At 35.6% G+C, this 20,723-nt stretch overlaps 1 protein-coding gene across 4 annotated transcripts in view; it reads left to right on the top strand.

The window, feature by feature from the left end:
* VPS50 (VPS50 subunit of EARP/GARPII complex) overlaps positions 1-20,723 on the top strand; it is a 78,814-nt gene that overhangs the window by 44,252 nt on the left and 13,839 nt on the right. For 2 of the 4 annotated variants that reach the window (XM_032699426.1, XM_032699415.1), the window contains exons 18-23: positions 1,303-1,479; positions 5,757-5,875; positions 7,367-7,473; positions 15,207-15,328; positions 16,369-16,425; positions 19,289-19,369. In XM_032699426.1, the coding sequence (XP_032555317.1) occupies positions 1,303-1,479; positions 5,757-5,875; positions 7,367-7,473; positions 15,207-15,328; positions 16,369-16,425; positions 19,289-19,369 (663 nt within the window). The remainder of the gene's footprint in view (positions 1-1,302; positions 1,480-5,756; positions 5,876-7,366; positions 7,474-15,206; positions 15,329-16,368; positions 16,426-19,288; positions 19,370-20,723) is intronic. The other 2 variants (XM_032699444.1, XM_032699436.1) reach the window with 1 other exon arrangement.

The raw sequence follows: 20,723 nt of genomic DNA, 5'->3' as shown, positions 1-20,723 counted from the left end.
AGATGTTGTAAGCATAATGTTAGCCTTTATTTTTCATGTTTTAATGTACTGTTAATATGTCTGTTTTCAATTTCTAAATTGTTTGTCTGACAGTAAGATGCTAAAAGATGAGCGCCTGAAAGTAGTGGCATGAGTGCTCACTAGCTTGTACCAATCTGGCATCTGTTTCTGGAAACATAGGTCATACTGGCTCATTTGGAAAGGAAAAAAAATATTCTTCTGTGCTGAAGTCCAACTGAAAGCAAGTAATTGGTGTGCTCACTTTCTGTCCTAAAGTGATTTTTGTTAAGTTTAGCATGTGGTGAATGAAGTTCACTTGTTTTGCCAAATAAAACATGGTGCCTGTGATTAAAGCTATAACTAAAGTGAAAAATGATTTAGTGGAGCAATCTTAAGAAAAAGATAGTTTTGCAGCTTCTGTAGAGTTAACTGTAGAAGCAAGCAATAGGCTACTGGGACAGTAATAGTACAAAGGAAAAAGGAAGAAGGACGCTCAGTAGCATCCAGTAACAAAAGAAATAATATTTTTAGTAGAGAAATGGGATTATAAATCATATATACTGCTCAAGGGACTGGAGCAGCAGAAAATTGCAGAAAGTAACTGATTCGTTTAAGCAAACAGAAATCTAATATTATAATCCTTTTAGCTGCATGTGTTTTGATCTTTAAACCTTCAGTTAAATGACGATGTACATTTTACCATTGTTGAAAATCAATAGCTAGAGTTTAATAGATAAAAATGGTATATCAACTAAGTCAAGATTTTTAGAAAAAAATGTCAAAAATCATGCCTTATGTGTCCCACTTGGTCCATTTATTTCCAAAAGTTTTTGCACTCACCCAGTGATCAGAAAGTTTATCTGCAGTGGGTTTGAGAAATAAAAAATTTGGAAAAGAACTTTTTAAAAATAAAGTGTTAGCAAGAAAATTTCAGCTTTAGTAAAGTTCTTGGTAACTTTTGTAATGAAAACTACATTTTTGGATAGAATTTAAGTTGTTTTATCTCCTCATTTCTGTGAAATAAAAAACCAATTAGCTTTCACGTAGTTTTAGACTGTAAATACTTTCAGAATGCAGATGTATTGCATGTCATAGTGAAAAACTGCTAAAATTGCCAAGACCAGCAGTATAAGATTGCTACTTTCAAGGTTAACTTGAGGCAGCGTGAAAAGCATGTTTAAATAAGCAGCAATCTTTGGCTAATTATCCAAAAGTTTGGTTTTATCCTCTGTTTTTATAGAACTGCTGTCATAATAATACTGAAACTGCCTGATTAAAGTTGTACTTTATTTCTATTAATAGGAATTTAAGTTCATGGAGCAGTCACGTTCCCCATCTGTGTCACCTAGTAAGCAGCCTGCTTCAGCAATTTCAGCAACACTGACGTTATTTGAGCAGTACTGTAATGGAGGAAACCCGTTTGAAATTCAGGCCGACAACAAAGATGATGAGACAGAGGACGTGCTAGCTTCCAATGGGGTATGGAGTGATTCAGGAAAAAAAGAAAAAAAAAAAAAAGAAAGCATATTGTGCTTTCAGTAAATGCTGATTCCTTTTGTGTAACAATGACGGCGAAATGTCTTGATACAAGAATCAGTTACCTGCAGTACTGTGTTGCTTTGCTTTTAGCAGTGCCAGAAAGTCAGGCATCCTTTTTAAAGTTCAGTTTGTTTTTTAAAGGTGTGTGAGGCTCAGTCTCAGACAGAGCAGGAGCTACTTTAGATAGTAGGCATTAGTTTGCTAGTAAAGGATTGCCTCATGCTCTGCATGTAGGTGCTGGTATTGCTGCAAGCACTGTGGTGGAGATGGGTCCTGTCAGGATGCCATATGCCTGCTCTGCTTGGGCTGAGAGTGGCTGCCTCAGCAGTTCTGCAGTGGCAGGCTGTGGTTTTCCTTATCCTTTACATAGAAAGAGAAATAACTTGCTTAGGTAATGTGGGATGAAATTTATATGGAGGCTTTATGTTTTGGTTTCTTAACTGACTGGTTAAGATGGAGACACGTTTTAGAACTTAAAATTGAAATTATTGCAGATGGAGGTTGCAAAATTTTGTTTCCAGAGAATGCAGACATGTTTCCAAATATTTTAAGAAATATCGTGACAAGGACATAAGCAATTATTTACTTCTTAAATAATCTATAGGATGGTGAGAACTACCAGGATTTCTTTTGAGAATTTTAGAGTCTTTGTAACTGCTTAGTTGTTGCAGTTTTGGACAACTGAAAATGGGCCTCTGGACCCAGTCACCTCAGCTCTGTATCTTGAGCTTCATTGAGATGCTTTATGTCCCTTTTCTGTAGCTTCTTAAAATGTATTTGTTGTGATACAGTTAACTCACAGTATTGTAGCATTCTTCAACTTTGATGAATCTTACCACTGCCTATGGGTTTGTCTGGGCTGATTGCCTAAACATTTGTGAACTGATTATTGCTACAAGATACTTGAATTCATTTCATCACTTTAAAATTTTACTGCAGACTGTGCATATTCAAGATAGATTTTTAAGATCTCTTTGGGTTGAGTTCACTATTTAATAGTTGTGAGTTACTGCATACGTTAAAATGCAGATGCATTTAACTCATTAAATAACTTTTCCAGATCATTAATAGCATTAGATTGAGGAGACTTAATAAAGTATTTTTCCACATTAAATTTTTTTCTTAAAATCCTTTTATTCTATGATGTTGAGTTAATTAATGTCAACTGTCAGATTCATATATCAGTATGAGTTATAGTTAACGGTTTGTCCTCAATTTATCATTTTACTGTCACTGGATTTTAATTGAGTCAGCATGTCATTTATTATATATTAGTGCATAATAAGTGGTGGTAATTCTCTGTGCTAATGTTCCACCCAAGTTAGTTAAACTGTGGCTCTTTTTGTCCTTAGCCACGGCTGAACTCAGCTCATTTTCTAAATAAATGAGCTGCTTTCATTACAGCTTTCCTTTGTCTAAAATGTCAAGAGGCAGAAATTTTGCCTGTGAATACTATTGATATCAATATTTCATTTTAGAATGTGTCTCATACTACATTCTTTTTTTCCGCCTGAGCTGTTTTTGCTTTGAATTTTTGTAATGTGGGATTCTCGCTTTTATAATATGGTGCTTTCATAATGCTAGGTTTTACAAGTCTCAGGAACTTGGGGTTTGGGCTGGGAATTGCCAGGTGTAATGAAAAAATGTATTTCCTAGTGTTTCGCATGATGGAGAGACTGGGTTTTCCTCTCTAGAGAGGTCTTATCCTTTTTTAAAAACCTGCCATTTCTTAAGGATCCTGGAATCAGACTGTCTGTCATATCTGTCACTTTTGACTACTTGGATAAAGTGGCTTCAAAGCAATGTACATGTTAAGGAAAATTAAAAGGAAAAGTGATAGGGTCTCTTCAAGTGCATTCTGAAGCCTGATGGGTGCGATTAACATTGTGATCGCTGTGTAGGTGTTCAGGAAAAAGGGTTGTATCACAGAGCATCAAGTGTTTGTTTTTCTTTAATCTTTTCTGTCTTAAGAAATTCACTTTGTGAAAAAAATTATTTCATTATTTCTGAAGTGTCTGAAGCATGTATGCTAGAGAACAACCTAGAACACCTGAAAAAGAGATTGGCATTAAATACTGCATTTAATTGGAGTGAAAAAAAAATTGCAAATTACAGGTGTAAAAATCCTAATTGTACACTTTTAATATGTATGTGTGACTTCATATTTATAAAAAGCATTTATTACCTGTATTTGTGACTAGTATTTAGCCACAAAACTCTTACTCCAGCAATAGTAATAGATGTCCAGCATGGAAATGCTAAACTGTATTTTCTATGTGCTAGCCTGTGTTGCTTATTGTTTTCCAGATATCACCTTTTAGGGTCCTACCTCACGTCCTTGAGTTGAAAATAATTCTTTTGTGATCTCTGAAACGCAATTCAACAATTGAACAGAGAGAAACAGTTTCAAAAAACCAAAAATGCAGATGAGAGTTTGGAGGCAGTAGTTGTCTGTATCTACTTCAGTTTCATAGTTTTCAAGAGGTGGAATTACCATCAAATGTATACATGAAATGTATAGAAAGGCATGTCTTGAAGCAGGTGTACATGATTAATTTGTCTATGCTTTCACATATTTTGTAGGGTTATTCTGGAATAATTTGTGACAAATGAAGCAAATGGTGCATGAGACTTTCTTCCATCAAAAAGGATTTGTTTCTTGAATAATTACATCAATATTTTAACTATCAGGATTCTGTGTCTTTAACCAGATAAGGGATGGTGTGTGTTTTAAAACAAAACCAAGAACCAATACACACAAATGAATGCAAGCATACTCCAAACACCTGATAGAGGTTCTGAGAAAGCAAGGGTGGGTGAGAAAGGAAAATACTTTTAATCTAGGTCCCAGTGATTTATTCCACTGATACAGTTGAATTATATCATTAGAGTACTTCTCACAATCATATGGTGTCGTGTGGGTTTGGGATTTGTTTTAGTTTTTGTTTTCTATGAGGAAAGATACGCCAATTTGGGTTGCAGAATCCTGTTGCTTGCATGCTCTGCAATATTTGGTTGTTCCATGACAGTGAAAAGTTTGTGTGCATAGGGCATACAGATGTATGCAAAGTTATCTGCCTTTCTGTTGAGGTAGATAGTATGGCATACATTGCAGAAAAATGAGTGAGAAAAAAAATTACATGCTGATAGAGCCATGAGAAATACTTACATAGTTGTAATAGCATTTCAGAGAATCACAGAATATGCTGAGTTGGAAGGGACCCGCAAGGATCACTGAGTCCGACTCCCGGTCCTGCACAGGACCATCCCCAAGAGTCACACCATGTGCCCAAGAGTATCATCCAAATGCTTCTTGAACTCTGTCAGGCTTGGTGCTGTGACCACTTCCCTGGGGAGTCTGTTCCAGTGCCCAACCACATTCTGGGTGAAAAACCTCTTTTTAATATCAAACCTAAACCTCCCCTGATATAACTTCAGGCTGTTTCCTTTAGGTCTTTCACTGATCCCCAGAGAGAAGAGATCAGTGTCTGCCCCCCTCTTCCCCTTACGAGGAAGTTGTAACTGCATTGAAGTCTTCCTTCAGTCTCTTCCAGGCTGAACAAACCAAGTGACCTTGGTCTGTTGGTCTGTTTTTGTGAAGTGTTTGTGCTTAGTCAAAATTGCATCATCTCTATCAGGTTAAGTGGTTGAACGACTCTCTAATAGAAATGTCTTTTGGAGTATTCTAAAAGCAATTCTGCAAGCAACTGCAAGTTTGGTTTTTTGGTATTGTATTTTTAAAAAAATAAATGTGTACAATATAAATAAGTATTTTTGTGAAGGAATAGTTTAGTCTTTCTTGCAATAATAATTAAGGATTGTGTAGTGTCAGGTTTTTTTATTTTATTACCATTGTAGGGATGAATTTTGAAGTTTTATTACTATTTTTTCGGATTAGAAAGTAAATAATAAAATCTCAGATATGTGGGTACTTGATACACCAACTAGAATGCAAATAGGATGGGAGAAATAGGATGATGCAGATATTTATTCAGTCAAGATCTGAAAATAGAAATGCACTTAAAAATGGCTTTGTATAATTTGCCTGTTGCATTTTTAATGAACCTTGTCAGCAGCCTTTCAACCAGCAAAATTATTTGTATTATGATCAAGGTAAAAGACAAGAAATTACCAAAGTGCCACATTACATGAGTGATATTATTATAAGAGATATGTTAGTATATTTATTTATTTATTTGTTTGTTTGTTTTGAACAGTACGAATCAGATGAACAAGAAAAAGGTGCATATCAAGAGTATGATAGCGACAGTGATGTTCCTGAAGAGTTGAAAAGAGATTATGTGGATGAGCAGACAGGAGATGCCCCGATAAAAAGGTAAGTAGGCTCTGTGAGTCCTTGGTCTAATTTACATGCTTTTCATCTCAGTACTCTAAGTAGTTCACTTTCTATAATCTACAACAGTGGAATAATAATTAAATAATCTTTATGCTGCCTGCACAGTTAGAAGGTCTCAGCACTTAGATCTCCAGAATGGGGAGGAACATAATACTGCTCATCATTATTGCAGAGAGAAGCTGCAAAAAGCAACATTTTGAAAGAGGACAAAGGCTTTCTGAAGCAGGTAGTAGAAAACTGATTAGCAAGGACTAGACGTTAACTGAAGGTTCTTCTATAGCAGCTGTTGTGCATATGTATAATTTCTGTTGTGTCAAAATCAGTTGTTTGCAGACAAATGGCTTGAGTTTTGGGCTTCTGCTTTTGCAGAACAGTAAACTTCTACAGAGGAAGAAAAAAAAATTAGATTCTTCCATAGCTTAAAGACAGTCCTTTGGAATTTTAAATTATCTTTTTCTTTGAGAATATATATACACACACATATATGAATGAATCTATATATTCTATTTTGATGAATATAATAAAAAATTAATATATATTAATATAAACAAAAGCCAACTCTGTAGCCTTTAAAAGGATCTGAAATACAAATTTCTATCTAGTACACTGTACAACTTAGATGTCCGTTCAGACTTTGTAAGGCAGGCTAACATTATTTTTATGTAGGGATTGCAGGAGAACCAAAATGCCATCACTTAGGTCAAAGCAGTGTAATGGGTTTTTTACAAAATAACTCCTCAGGATAAAATATTGTTAAATGATTCTATAAGATACGTCATGTAAACTACTTAATTTCAAAGAATTGATGGAGATATGTTTAAAAATTCCTTAATTGGAACAAACAATATTTACTGTCCTTATGTTTGTGCTGTGAAATTCAAGCATTCCGAATTTTTGGAATAATATTGTTTTGAGCTATGGCAGCTGGCAGAAGGTTTCTCTTATAGGAAAATAGAATATCTGGAATTGCAAAGGATCCATAAGTATTATTGAGTCCAACTCCCTGCCACTTGCAGGACTAGACTTCATGAAAAATTCAATGACTTTTTTTAACTTCGTCTTCCTCAAAATTAATTCCATTTTCAGATAGTAATTTTCATCTGTAGCTGACTAATCTGTCCCTGTTTTGATGTGACTTGTGTTGTTTTCATTTTTTACTTCATGAACTGTGGTCTTGAGTCAGAGTGATTAAAACGGTTCGTGGGGCAAGGCAGAGGCCTGTATAACTCAAGCCTTGGACTACAAGTCCAAGAAATACCTTTCTCTAGTACAATTCTGTGTAAATTAGGTCAGGCTTCTCTCTTAAATGTTAGAATCCTAACCCAGTTATACTTTGGCATAAATAAAATGCTGCACCAGAAGACATACTGACATGTGAAAGAAGGGGGGAGGAATAATTTATTTTCTACTGAATTTCATTTGTATGTCCTCGAGTATTGTCACATTTGGTGTACTTTGTTTTCTTTAAAGTGTTTCTCGAGAAACTCTGAGGAGCAGAAAGAGATCAGATTACAACCTCAATAAAGTGAATGCACCTATTCTAACAAACACTACCCTGAATGTAATACGGCTTGTTGGTATGTAGAACAACTGTAGTTTTTTGTAAGTGTTTTTGATTTTTGTGCAAACGCACCTATTACAGCAAATATGTTGAATGAAACTTAAGACCTTAAAAATATACCTAATTGGGCTCCTTTTCTACTCTTTGAAAATGTTAATAAAATAGGAATAAATCACTAAACAAGTATTTTTTATTTAAATAGACAAATTTGCTTATATCTTATGGGTTACTTCACTTTGAAAGTTAATCTGCATGCTTATATTGATTTTTAACTTATGATGGTGGATTATTTGTCTAATGTATTGAATGTGTAAAAAGAGTGGAGATAGCATGCAAAAAGATGAATGTTTGTGTTGCTGATGTGTCTTATTAGATGCTTTGTCTTAAAGTAGAATTGTTGCAGAAGTAAGAATTTACAGACTAGGTTTTTTTCCCCTTTCATTACACAAATTCTCACATCCAGAAAAATTATTTTTACTATGTGGTAAACAACTAGAAGAAAAGAACTCACCCGTACTATAATTTCAGTAATTGAAATGCATCCCATTAATCCCTAGGGAGTTTAGGGAATCTCTGTCCTTGGATGTGATCAAGACATGACTGGAAAGGCTGCAGAGCAACCTCATTTCCTTACACCTGCTCTGAGCAGGAGGTTGCACTAGGCCACTTCTTCAGCCCTTTTCTAGCCACGTTTTCTATGAAAACACTTGCCTCCAATCTAGGTCTAATGGAATTGATTTTTTGTGATCATGCCTTCCATTTGATTAGCTACATAATTGTACAGTAGCTACTGACTTTCATTTTTTTCAGAGAAGTAACTACCTACATTTATCAGGTTAGGCAGAAGAGAGAGGAATTCTGTATGTGTTGCATTAATGAAGTTTGTCTTCAATATTTATGTGCTTGAAAATGATTGTTGTATTTCAGAGTAAGCTCTTTTAAAAAAGGCTATTCCAACACTTGATTAGTACCTTTTGCTGTCTTTGGGGGCAGCATGTAAATCAGGAATTAATTTTCTAAAGGTTTTTTGCAGGTTTGCTGAAACCCTTTTTTACCTTGAGCATTTACAATATAGAGCTGAAATGAAATTTGAGATTATTATGTTGTAACTTTTCTGGCGTTGGTTTGTGAGTTATGTTGGAGAGATTTGTTTGCTCCTTTCTAATCTAAGAAAATTTAGAATTGAATCTGGAAACCACTCATAGCACTTTCATGCAAACCCCAGCCTCTGCCCATGTCCTAACAGTGTGGGAGTAGGTGGAGCTGTAGTTCTGGTTTTCCAGTTTTACATAAGGAGTCTTTCTATTTGTGGGTTCTGTTCATAACCCAAAATTAAACGTAATTTTCAAAGCTCATATATACACTTTTTTTCTCCTTCTGGAATTATGATTAATTTTCAATTTTTTTCTGCTATTTGGGGTGTTTCATATTGTTTTTGTAATGACTGATAATACCACTATTAGAAACATGGAATTGGAAAAGAACCTCCTGCAGCCCCTTATAGGAAGTTGTGTCATTTACTACTGCCTGTAAATGTGCATGTTTTGAGCTCCGGCATAAAAATACTTTTCTTCCCACCACTCTGTCTAATAGGAATTGTATTCCAAAACCTTAACAACTTAATGGTTAAAAAAAAAAAAAAGAAAAAAATTATCCACATACTTTCTGCCCACTTGATCTTATGCCAAAAGAACCTTTTGTGTTTAACAGATTGTCTTGTTCTTCAGGGCATACTGTGCTACTGGATTTACAGAAAGCAATCCTATTTCTTCTCACTCTCTGATTTGCTAAACAGAATGTACCAAGCTTTTTAGCATCCTCTATATTTATCTGCCAGAAACTTAAATCTCCTGCTTTCTTACCAGTTGTTTTTCTACTTTTGTTAGAGTATTACCAAAATAATGTGCAATACTTGGAATGACATCTCGCTGCATTGTGTCTCTGTTGTATTATCAACATCCCAGTCACAAGTCCCTCCCTTATGTACATCTTTGGATTTCTCACTTCTTGCTTGTACTGGCAGTTCAGTCCATCTGTAATGACCTTGTACAGCTGGCAGGTGTACAAGGTGTACTTTCCTATTGTTTTGCCAAAGAACAAGCTGCTAGTTTATAGTACAGTAGGGGCATCAGACACATTGCTTGAACTAATGGTTAATGACTACAGAAACAACAAAGAAGATACTCCTGTTTAGGCAGACTATTGAATGTATTCATTTTTTCTCCCTCCTTGTCTACCCTCTTTTCTTGTGAATCATCCCTATTAAATGTGAAAATAAGCATGTTGTTGTTTGGCAGATTTGTCTGGGTATGATGCTAGGTTGTAGGAGATCCTGGTGTGATCCACTCCCTTGGATTATCCTCCTACAGGACTGCTGTGGAGTGTGCCCATCTTTTGAAAACAGTCTCTACTGATGCCGTGGAAAATTCCAGTTTGTCTTGCACTGTGTCAGATTTTTGCTAGGAAAATACCACAGTTCTTAACAGTAATTTTGAGGAGTGTAACTGAGATGATTGTGTAGGATCCCTTCTTTGTCAATGGTGAACTCTAGGTGACTCCAGAAAACGATGTAGTTTGTTGGCTGACCTGGATGTCTTTGCTTGCGTGTTATCTCTTACCATTTGACTTGTGGAACTGCTTGAACTCTGCACAGGAGATCTAGGCAACCAGTGTGGGCTCAGGGTCTAGTTTCTGAGTTGGACAAAGTGAATTACATGTGCACCAGTGGTGTGACACCTTAAAAATTAAGTAGAGGCCTAATGTAGTACAGGGGACACTACAGATATGTCCTGTCTACTTTTGAAAAAGTTCAGTTCCTTGAAAAAAGGCCGTGTTGCAAGTGAGGTTTGTTTTGGTGGCAGTAATGTGAGTACTTAAACAGTTTTTGTCCCTGCTGCATTTTGTCACTGATATTCTTGGCTCCTGTATGATGCATCAACACAATGTTTTGTAGATCCAGATCAGCTCCCTTATCTTAGTTAAAAACAGATAATAAAGGAAATTAGGGTTAAAAAGGGAAGTGTGGAGTGAGATGAAGATGCAGATTTAAATTGCTCAATCAAGTAGTAGAAATCGTTTGTTCGCTTTTTTGGAATGGAGTAGTACTCACGGAATGAGTAAAACAGTGCTCATAAACCATTTTGAACTATTTTTGTGTACTGTATGCTTTGTATATGTATGCTAGATGAATAAAACAAAGTCTAGCTTAATATTTATAAACTGTATAAATGAGTTGCTAATGTATAATTGAAGTGGGAACTGCTACAATTTTCTTTAATTCGAATTTCACGTGAACAGACCAGTTTATCAGATTTTCCCTCAAGTTAATAAACGAGGTAATTATTTCTCTGTTTCCAGTATAAAGTAACCATGAGATTAATATATAAAGTTAATTTTTTCTTATAAATTCATTGCATGTTGACTTGAAATGTAAAGGAAGAATAGACTTGTTAAATTTGTATGAAATATTTTGACTAAGCCCTATATATCTACAGGAATAATTAATGACTACGTCATTGTATATATTGATTGGGTGATTTCTTAATTAATATCTTTCTGAACTAAGAAATAGTTTAATGAGTATTTCTTAGGTTGAGTTTTTGTAGTGCTGTTTTGGCCTCTTTTTGCTTGTGTTGTGAATGATTTTTGAGGAGAAACTCTTAGATTTTGCTTGCTTCAAAATCCAGTAAATTTTAAGAAAATAGTAATGGTGATGCGGCTGAAGTAAGTGATTGGGCACATAGCATAGAACCTCATGTGACTTAAAAAACCCTAAATCATATAGTCTTTCAAAATTATATAATTACCATGGACTTTACGCTTTTTCCTTCAAAGTGGCATTTTAGCTCTTAATGGTACGTTTTCCTTCCACCATTCCTTTTCCCTGGTCATCTGGATCAGAGGTTCCTGAGAGATGGTCTTATCAGTGAAGACTGATGCAAAAAAGGCATTTGGTTTCTCTGCCATCCCTGTGTTCTCTCACCAGGGTCCCATCTCCGTTTAGTAACAGACCTATATTTTCCTTAATTTTCCCTTTGTTGTTGATGTATTTGAAGAAGCCCTTGTTGTCCTCGTCATTCCTGATCAGATTTGATTCCAGATGGGCCTTGGTCTTCCTTTCTTGTTTCTACTTACTCTGACAACATCTCTATTCATTCCAAGTGGCCTTTTCTTGCTTCCATCTCCTGTATACCTCCTGCTTATGACTGAGTTTTTGGAGGTGTTCCTTGTTCATCCACACAGGTCTCTCACCCCTTTTCCCAATTTCTTGCTCATCGGGATGTACTGTTCTTGAGCCTGGAAGAACTGGTGTTTTAATACTGACCATCTCTCTTGGAAGGATTTTCCTTGCAAGGCCTATTCCCATGGGATTCTTCCAAGAAGATCCCCGAAGGGATTGGAGTTAGCTTTCCTGAAGTCCAGGGTTGTGACCTTACTTGCTGCCCTGCTTCCTCCATACAAGATACTGTACTCCACATGTCACTGTAGCCAAGGCTGCACCTGATCTTCACACCTTTGAGCCTTCCTTGTTCGTTAGTATAATGTTGAGCCACACACCATTCTTCATTGGTATCTTCCACCATCTGTGTCAGGAAGTTGTGAATGCTTTCCAGAAAGCTTCTGGACTGTTTGTGCTTTGCTGTTTTGTTCTTCCAGCAGATGTTGGGGTGGTTGAACTCCCCCATGAGAAGCAGGGCCTGTGACCACAAGGCTATAAAAGACTTCATCCACTTTCTCCTCCTGATCAGGCATCATGTAGCAAACACCCTTTCTAGTCTGCCCTTTTACCCTAACCCATAAGCTCTCGACTGGCTCATCACCCACCCCAGGATGGAGCTTGATACATTCCAAGTGTTGCCTTATATAGATGGCAACCCCACCACTGCGCTTTCCCAGTCTGTCTTTCCTAAACAGCGTGTAGGCCATCATGACAACATTCCAGTCACACAGACTATCCCACCACACCTCTGTAATTGCGATGATATCAAAGCCCTGTGACTGCACACAGATCTCCAGTTCTTCTTGTTTGTTCCTTGCTCTGCGTGCGTTGGTGTACAGGCACTTTATAGTGGTATATCAGTGCATCAGTATCCCAGTGGGGGAGTGCAAGGGGATGCCCGATGCTCCTGTCTTATAGTCCTGTCTTTGGTTGCCAGTACTTGCTGGAGGTATCCCCACTTAAACCTTCTTTTGATGCTTGGGTGGTCACTATAACTCTCCCCTTCCCCCAGCTTTCCTACTTTAAAGCTTGCTTTTCCAGGTTGGCTGTTCTATCGGCAAAGATTTGTGTGCGCTAATTTGTGAGGTGCATCAGTTTTATATAGAGTAGTCTGGTAGAGAATACTTCTACTTGTTATCTTTAAGGATAGAAGGAGTGCTGGAAGCAGTGCTTCAAAAGAAACCTGGCAAATGTTCAGCAGTTTTAGCTATTAGCAGGGAGCCTCTAGAAAGTCAAGCTGCTTTGAGTTGCTGAAACTGTTAAGTGGTGGTTTCAGGTATTGCTGGAAGTTCTATCATGGTGTGGATTTGTTTGTGCTGTTTGGAAATGTTCTTATATATCCCTTTTTCACCCCAAATAGGAATTTTAGTGCAATTAGGTAACAATGTGTAGAAATGAAAAGTTAGTGTCCTGTTAGAGGGAGCAACTAGGAGGAAATGTTCTTGGAACAGTTGTTGTGTCAAGATGCTGAGTGATGTAGTAATAGAGAAATGTTCTTGGCATCAGAAGATTTTTATAGGGACAATACTTGGGCAGTGTACAGTGTGTAGCCCTTTGGAGGAGTGTAAGATACTACCCAAGAGATTACGTTTAATATTCATGCCAGCTGCACAGATATATGGAAGTCTTAACTGTCCAGAATGTGACACATCACTCTTATGTTGTGTTTAGGTTGCAGGCAGGTTTAAAAATGTGTTTATCACAGAGTAAGTGGAAAAAATCAGCCTGTGGCAATACAGAATATTTACATAGCACAGATGAAGGTGACAGTTGCTTTGATTGGGGTACCATCATTTCCCAAACATCCAAAAATTTCCACATTGGACTGTGCATTTGGGTTTTCCTATTGGAAGGCAAATAGAATTTTTGAAGTCTGCTTTTCAGTTTGTTCATAATACTGTGGGTCAAAGCATTAATAATTATGCATAGAGTTAACGTTTGGTCTAAACTGCCAAATATTGAATTTTACCACCTGTGTCAAATGTCCAAAAATACCAAAATATATGCTTGTGTGTGTTAGCAAACAGGGCTACAGACACATAGCATTCAAGCAGGGATTGAATTCTTTCTAAGCTAGATAAAAATCTGGAAAGTAGCAATATCAGGTTATTGGTTGGTTCTTACCAACCAATATGGTGCTCTACCATATTACTAGGTATGTAGCTGTATTGTGTATTTGTCAAATTAATGTTATCTTTGCTAACCTACCCAATTACTCGCTTAAAAAAATTTAAGTAACTCCCCATCACCTTGGTACTAAAAGGTAACTTTGTTTCTCTGTTACCCAGTTTCTGTGATTAAACCAAGATTTTCTGTATCTATCAGTAAAATACTTTGATGGGCACGGCATTAACTTGAAAAACAGTGTTTTTGACTACAGGAAAAAGAAATTGTTTTAGCACCCTCATGTAATTTTTTCAACCTCTCACGTCAAAACATGTCTGAAATATGACAATTTGTTAAATGATCTGCTATATCCTACGTGCTGGGTAGGCTGCATTTGTGTTGCAGTTCAAAAATTACTGTCTCTTACTATAATAACCAAAAGCTTATTATATATTCTTTATGTTTTTAAAATGCTAAAAGAGCAAGCAGGATGTCATTTTTGAGGTAACCAGCAGGCAGTCTGGGGGCTCTACAGTATCAGGGTTTTCATTAAATCCTCTTCTTGTATGACCTGATGAAGAGCCATGCCCTGTGCTGGAAAACAAAATAACTGAAAACTATAGGCCCCGTGAACTAGGCCTGCAGGGAAAAATTTCTTCTGAGTCCAAATCATATGATCAGTTTAATTCAGATAACATATAGATGAAAGTCCCAAGGTTGTTTTTTTTAATTATTTTAAGAAATTTTTCATTTTCTCAAGTCAAATGTGTTACAACAGAGAACAGGAAGGAACAGTCTTCTCCCTTTTACTCACAGTCTGCCCCTCTAAAAGTATTTCAAGTGTACATCTTAAAACCGGTTGGGATTCTTACCCCAGGATAAAAGGGAGAGAGAGCAGGAAATGCTATAGAACCAATGTGAAACACATTATTTGTAGAGTTCTTCGGTAAAATCCAATCCTGGTCATATCATTTTTATGCTGTGCTTTTCTATTGCTTGAAAAATATCCCTATATGCATATATGAACACACACTAATGCATAAAATCTTCAGTGGCTCTATATAGCACTTGCCAGAGACTACTTAAGGGGATTATTATTTTTTGGCTAAATGAAGCTGAAACTTGTAGAGGATTCAGAAAGTTATATATTTTGAATTTGGTACCAGAAGGTCAAGAATGTCAGAAGACATTTTGATATGGATTAATGTCCACATTTTGAGAAATCTTGAGGCATTTGTGATGTTTTAGGTGTCATTTTTATCTTGGTTTTTAAACCTCCCAATCTCTAAACTTAGAGTTGTTGTTTATCAATATTGGAGGCTAAATAATGTACTTCGTAAAGCTGGTTTTGAGTTTTTAGAACTTGGCACTGTCTTTGTAGCACTTATACTGAGAAAGCTGATCTTCTGTATTTAATTTTTAAGGGAAATACATGCAGATGATGAATATTCTGAAACCAATTGCATTTGATGTGATCCACTTCATGTCCCAGCTCTTCGATTATTATCTGTATGCAGTCTATATGTTTTTTGGCCGAAATGACACGGTAGGTGGAAACATTTTTAGTTTTCAAGCATCACTGTACACACAGAAGGAAAATACAGAGGAGATCTCTTTGCTTAAAATACTACCCAATATGTAATCCCAAAAAAATTAGTGGCAACAGAATGGATTTGAATGTAGAAGTAAGAAAAGGCTGATTAGATCAGCCATAAGGGAAATAAGTACTGAAAGCATTATTGTCACTAGGACATTAATCATGTTATGTTTTGAATAGATAGATTCTCTGTTCTTTTTTCCAGCAGTATTAGAAGGGAGGAAAGAAACCGTGAGACACATATAAGTAGTGGCAGAAAGTGGGTAGCAAAGGAGCAGTCTGCAGAAGAAGGGTGGTGATTTTGAGCCCAGAGAGTGTGAGGTGTTTTATTTTTCAGTATGTATTTCTCCAGCTTCCATAAGAATAGTAAAAGAAAAGAGGAGAAGGGGGCGATGAAAGTTAAATTGTAACTCAAGTTTAAGAGGTTTGAAAAATACTTTTTCAGATCTAGTGTTCTTCTGTCAAACTACTTGCACTAATGAAAACATTTTTCAGTGATCTTGTAGTTGAAATAAGTACTTGTTGGCAATGTCTTTACATAACATAGATCACTTTCAGTTGAATTGTCTTTAAGTGTTTATGAATAATTGCATGTAAAAAAATTTTCTCCTCTCTTGGCCCCTAAATTACTCCACAAGTAGTAATATGAAGGGGTTCCAAATTCATCATCATCTGTTGGCAAATTGTAATGGATTTTCAGACTTGGCATATGGTTCTGAATGGTTTTGAGCTGTTCTATTTGGAAGGGCAAATGTGCTTTCAATTTGTATTTACAAGACGAGTGTTTTGGTTTTTGAATTTTTTTTTTTTCTGGTTGGTTGTTTTTGTTTTCTTTTGTTTGGTTTTTTGTTTGTTTGTTTGGGTTTTGATTTGTTTTGTTAAGATAATTGATTTCTGTTGGCTTTGTCAGTTGCTCTGATATTCACATTGTGTTGCCTTTTTTTTGTTTTGTTTTGTTTCTTTTGCACCTCCCATTTTGTGTTCCTAAGTCCATACCGACTTCCTTACTCTGTGCTTCTAACAGAGAACAGCACAGTGATAGGCAGGTAAACATTATAGCAGATGGTGGTAAAATTGTGATGTTTTTGTAGCATGCCTAATATTTGTTTTGACAGATGATTTTCTGTGGGAAACACAATGCTTACAAGGGTTTATGATTGTAATAAACCCTCTTGTAATGCTGCTTAAATATCCTCACTCTCCACAGTGTTTATAAACCTATAGAAAGTAGAGATGGGTGATGGTATGTGATTTAGACCACTGAGAATATTCATGGTTTATTTTCATTTACAAAATAAATTCAAATGGGATTCTCAGAGTACGCTGGCATAACTTCAAACATAAATGTTTGAAATTATTTGTGAATATTGTGCTTATGTTGTATGTATGAGTTAGTAGGTACATAAGGAGAGTGATTAATTGTACAGAGTTCATTGCCTGTTCCATGAAACCCAGGGATTTAAAATTAATGTGTTGAGTTCTGTGTCTGGTCACGATGCTGAGTCATTGTTCTTTCCAGAGCTGTTTAGAACCATTATCCTAAGTAGTCAGTATTTAGCTTTCTTCACTGTCAAAAATTGTAATCAGAATTGCTCTTTCAACAACACTTTTTTTATTTGTGGGATTCAAGTTAAGGCTGCTTTGTCTCAAATTATGGAGAAACCCAACATAAGTTAACAGAAATTGGCTCTGTTTAATATCTACTCGCTACAGTGTAAGACATTCATGAACATGCCACAAAATAATCTTCCTTAGCAGAAAACAGGTGAGGTGAGTTTTAATTTTTTTTTTGACAGGATATCACACCAATCTGTAAACATAATTTTTTTTCATAACTGAAGGGAGTTATGTAAAATTGGTGATGAGTAGAATTATTCTGCAAATTGTCTAATGCTCTGCTTACTAGCCGTACTAGGTCATCAACCTGTGGAATTTAAATACCTGTCATTTTGCATATAGAACTAGCAAAAACTTCTATGAAGCAAATCAGATGTACTGATGAGTGACACGTTCTGTGTTAAGCCATGAGGTTCTGTCTGTGTGGAAAAATTCTGAGTAACAAGTATTTTTTGATATTTTTTGTTTGCTTCTTGGTTTTTTGCCACTCATACATATGGGTACATGATTCTGACTTCAGGCTGTAACTGGCTGCCTGGTAAATCTGTTTTAAGTAGTAAAACACTACTTAATATGTAGTGTTCCATGGAAATTTAAGTTTATTTTTACATTCCTTTTTATTCAGATATGTGTCAAATATGAAATTACCCTTTTTTAGAAAGAAATATATCATTATATATTAATTATATAATTATATATTATAATTATATTAAGAAATAAGTAAAAGTTACTGATAGCTATTGAAAGTTAGCAATCAAAATGTAGAGAAAGAAAGAATTAGCGGTAGATTGCATGATGCGTAGTTTTCATGGTGCAAATTTCTTAAAATAAAATTTAATGGCTGAAACATGCAAATAGATTTTTAATACATGTATATTTTTCTTTTAAGTAGGATTTTTTTTCTGTTTGTTCTTACCCTGAAAGAGAGAATAGTCAGCCTTGAATTTGCAGTCCTTATGCCCACTTCTTGAACAGCAACTATATGACATTAAGAATTAAGGATGTGTTTCTGTAAGGGAAAAATGTTATTTTATGTTTCAGTCACATACCTGCAAAATCAAAGGCAGTTCAGAACTGATGCTCCTACAGTAAAAAATTGAAGAAAAATACAAATTATTTTTGTAAAAATCTTACTTGCAGAAAAACAAAGGCATGAACATTTCTATTTATCAGTTTATCAAATGTGGACACCAAGATAGTGATTATGTCTCCTAGATCGGGTTCTAGATTTCATCAGAGTGTATTTTCAGTGGGAATTCAGCTCAGATGTAAATTTTCATTTAATAGGTAGGAGAATTGGGGCAGATGGACATCTTAAGTCAGAAACTTAGATTCAGTAGATGGGGACCTAAATTATACTGGTTTGTCTTTTAAAGAAGCAGAGGAGAGGACTTGAACTCAAACACTTGGCTTCCCTGATTCAGCCCATTGAAGAAAGTCGGATAATACAGTGCGCAACAGTGCTCTAAATATTATTCAGTAAATTGCCTTTTGGTGTGAATCACATACCAGAACTGTATTCAAATCCTTCAAGATTGTTGACTTAAATGTGTGTTTCTTAGATGTCCATTTCCACCTTCACTGTTTTGTTAGTTTATTGGTTTTCTTTTTAATTAAAAGTAGAAGATAAGTAGTTACAATAATTATGCATGTCAAGTCAGACCCTCAGCTGGTATAATTCATTGCACTTAGCAGGAAATTAGTATAGCTATATTGATTTATCCCAGCTGAGCCTCTGCACCATATACTCCTGAGCCATTAACATGAAGATGGCACATTTCTCAGGTAGATCTTTATAAGCATTAAGTGATAATGACTTTTTTATAAAGATCAGTGGTTATAATTTCTACATATGCAAGATACATGATGGATAATTAAATGAGATTTTATAGCTAGAGTGAAGACCATTTGGCTTGGGTGTGGTGTGCGTGCAAGTCTCTGAGGGGACATTGTGGTGCACCATCAGGGCTCATTGACCAAATGAGAAAACAGAGAGTCCTGCAGCCAAATACAGTATTATAACAGTAAAGGATACTGGTTGTTTTATTGACATGAATGATAAGATGTCATCTTCATGAAAGATACTTATGTCGGTCCTCACACCAGTGCAGTGTTGAGTGCCATGAGCTCTGTGGATTTTCTTTTCATTTTGTATGGTTGTGATTATGTGCTAAAACTTTAATGTAAGTAAATTGTAGATAGTCTTTGCAAACTTAAGTTTTGCTGTATAACTGTAAAGTTTAAACCAATGAGTTTTCCTTTCCCAACTTATATAGAATGTATTTCTTCCAGTTTGAATTAACAGGGCTGGGCCTCAGTAGCAGCAGATTACGCACCACACTGAACAGAATCCAGGAGAGTCTGATTGATCTGGTAAGTACCTGTATTTTGTTAATGCTCAGTGGAATAGAGGTCTCCGTACAAAATTTAGGAATTATATTTCATCTTGGCTTTTGGATTTTTTCTCTTTTCACGTCAGTGTCTGTAATGAGAAAGGCTTGGTTTCATGATATAGAGGTCATTATTGTATGAAATGACTTGTTTCTAATACATAGCAAAACTAATTTAATAGCTTTTGCTAGATGTAACAATGAAATTCTGTATTTAAATCTTCTATTACAGTTCATGTAATAAAGAGAGACAATCAGTATTATCCTTATTAAGAGAGGTTTTGTAAAAAGAAAACCAAACCAACACAATAGATGACTCATTTTTCTTAGGTGAAAGAATAGCAAGACAGTAAACCATCCTAAAGATTGTTTGTCTTTCAAGATAGTAGAGGTAGTATACAAAGTCCTTCATTAAGTAATTTCTTAATTTTGAGGAACTTTCCCTGATGTATTTTTTACATTGTATCCCATTGGTCACTTCATGACTTATTTTCAAAATGTGAAAACTAAATGCAGTGCTCTGTCACACTGGTAGTAGATTACTGTCTTTCACAGGAGGATAGTAAAGGAGACTTTAGGTAGATTTTGTGGATTCAACTGAGCAGCAGAGTTTATAGAGAAATATCAATAAGAACTACACCAGAAATGGAAATTTAAAGTTCTCTTTTTCCACCAAAATATAAATGCCTTCAAACATTATGAATAAATTTCCTAGGGGTGTGATAACTGGCTTGTATAGTAGTTAATACTGTGGATGCTACAGGAAGGTTTTATTTTCTAAGGCTTCTGCCTTAGAAAGAAGTAGAAAACAGATGCTCTAGTCTGACTTTCACAAAGATTTGACACTCCACAGAAATATACTTTATGCCTTTTTAATTCCTTGAAGTATTATATCAAATCCTAAACTGTTCTCTCAGAGAGGTGTCTTAAAGGGTTTTGGGACCATTTCTTATTGAGTCAGTAGAGGGAGCATAAGATAACTAATAAGACTAGGCCTTTAAAAAACAGAAAAAGGCTACTCATCTTAATAGTCTTCTCAAAGGCAGTGTATTAAGAGAGAAAAATTAATTCTCAGAAGAACTTGCAGTTGAATCAGTTAAAGATTATGGAAAAATGACAAGCTATGGATCCATTCTTTAAACTTACTCTGTAGTGATGGTTCCTGACAGTGCTTTACAGACTTGAATTTTTTTAGCTGTTAAAAAAATAAAATCAAAATAAAATAAAAAAATAAACCAAACAAAAACCCCAAACAAGCAAACAAACAAAACCCCAACCCCCCCAAGTTTCTTGGAGTAAAATGGAAAAATAAGAGCAGTTCTTTTTCTTCCTCAGTC

Source organism: Chiroxiphia lanceolata, chromosome 1 (assembly GCF_009829145.1).
Source record: "Chiroxiphia lanceolata isolate bChiLan1 chromosome 1, bChiLan1.pri, whole genome shotgun sequence".
Lineage (NCBI taxonomy): Eukaryota > Metazoa > Chordata > Aves > Passeriformes > Pipridae > Chiroxiphia > Chiroxiphia lanceolata.
The sequence above is the reverse complement of the archived record's forward strand: the minus strand, read 5'-3'. Positions and strand labels throughout refer to the sequence as shown.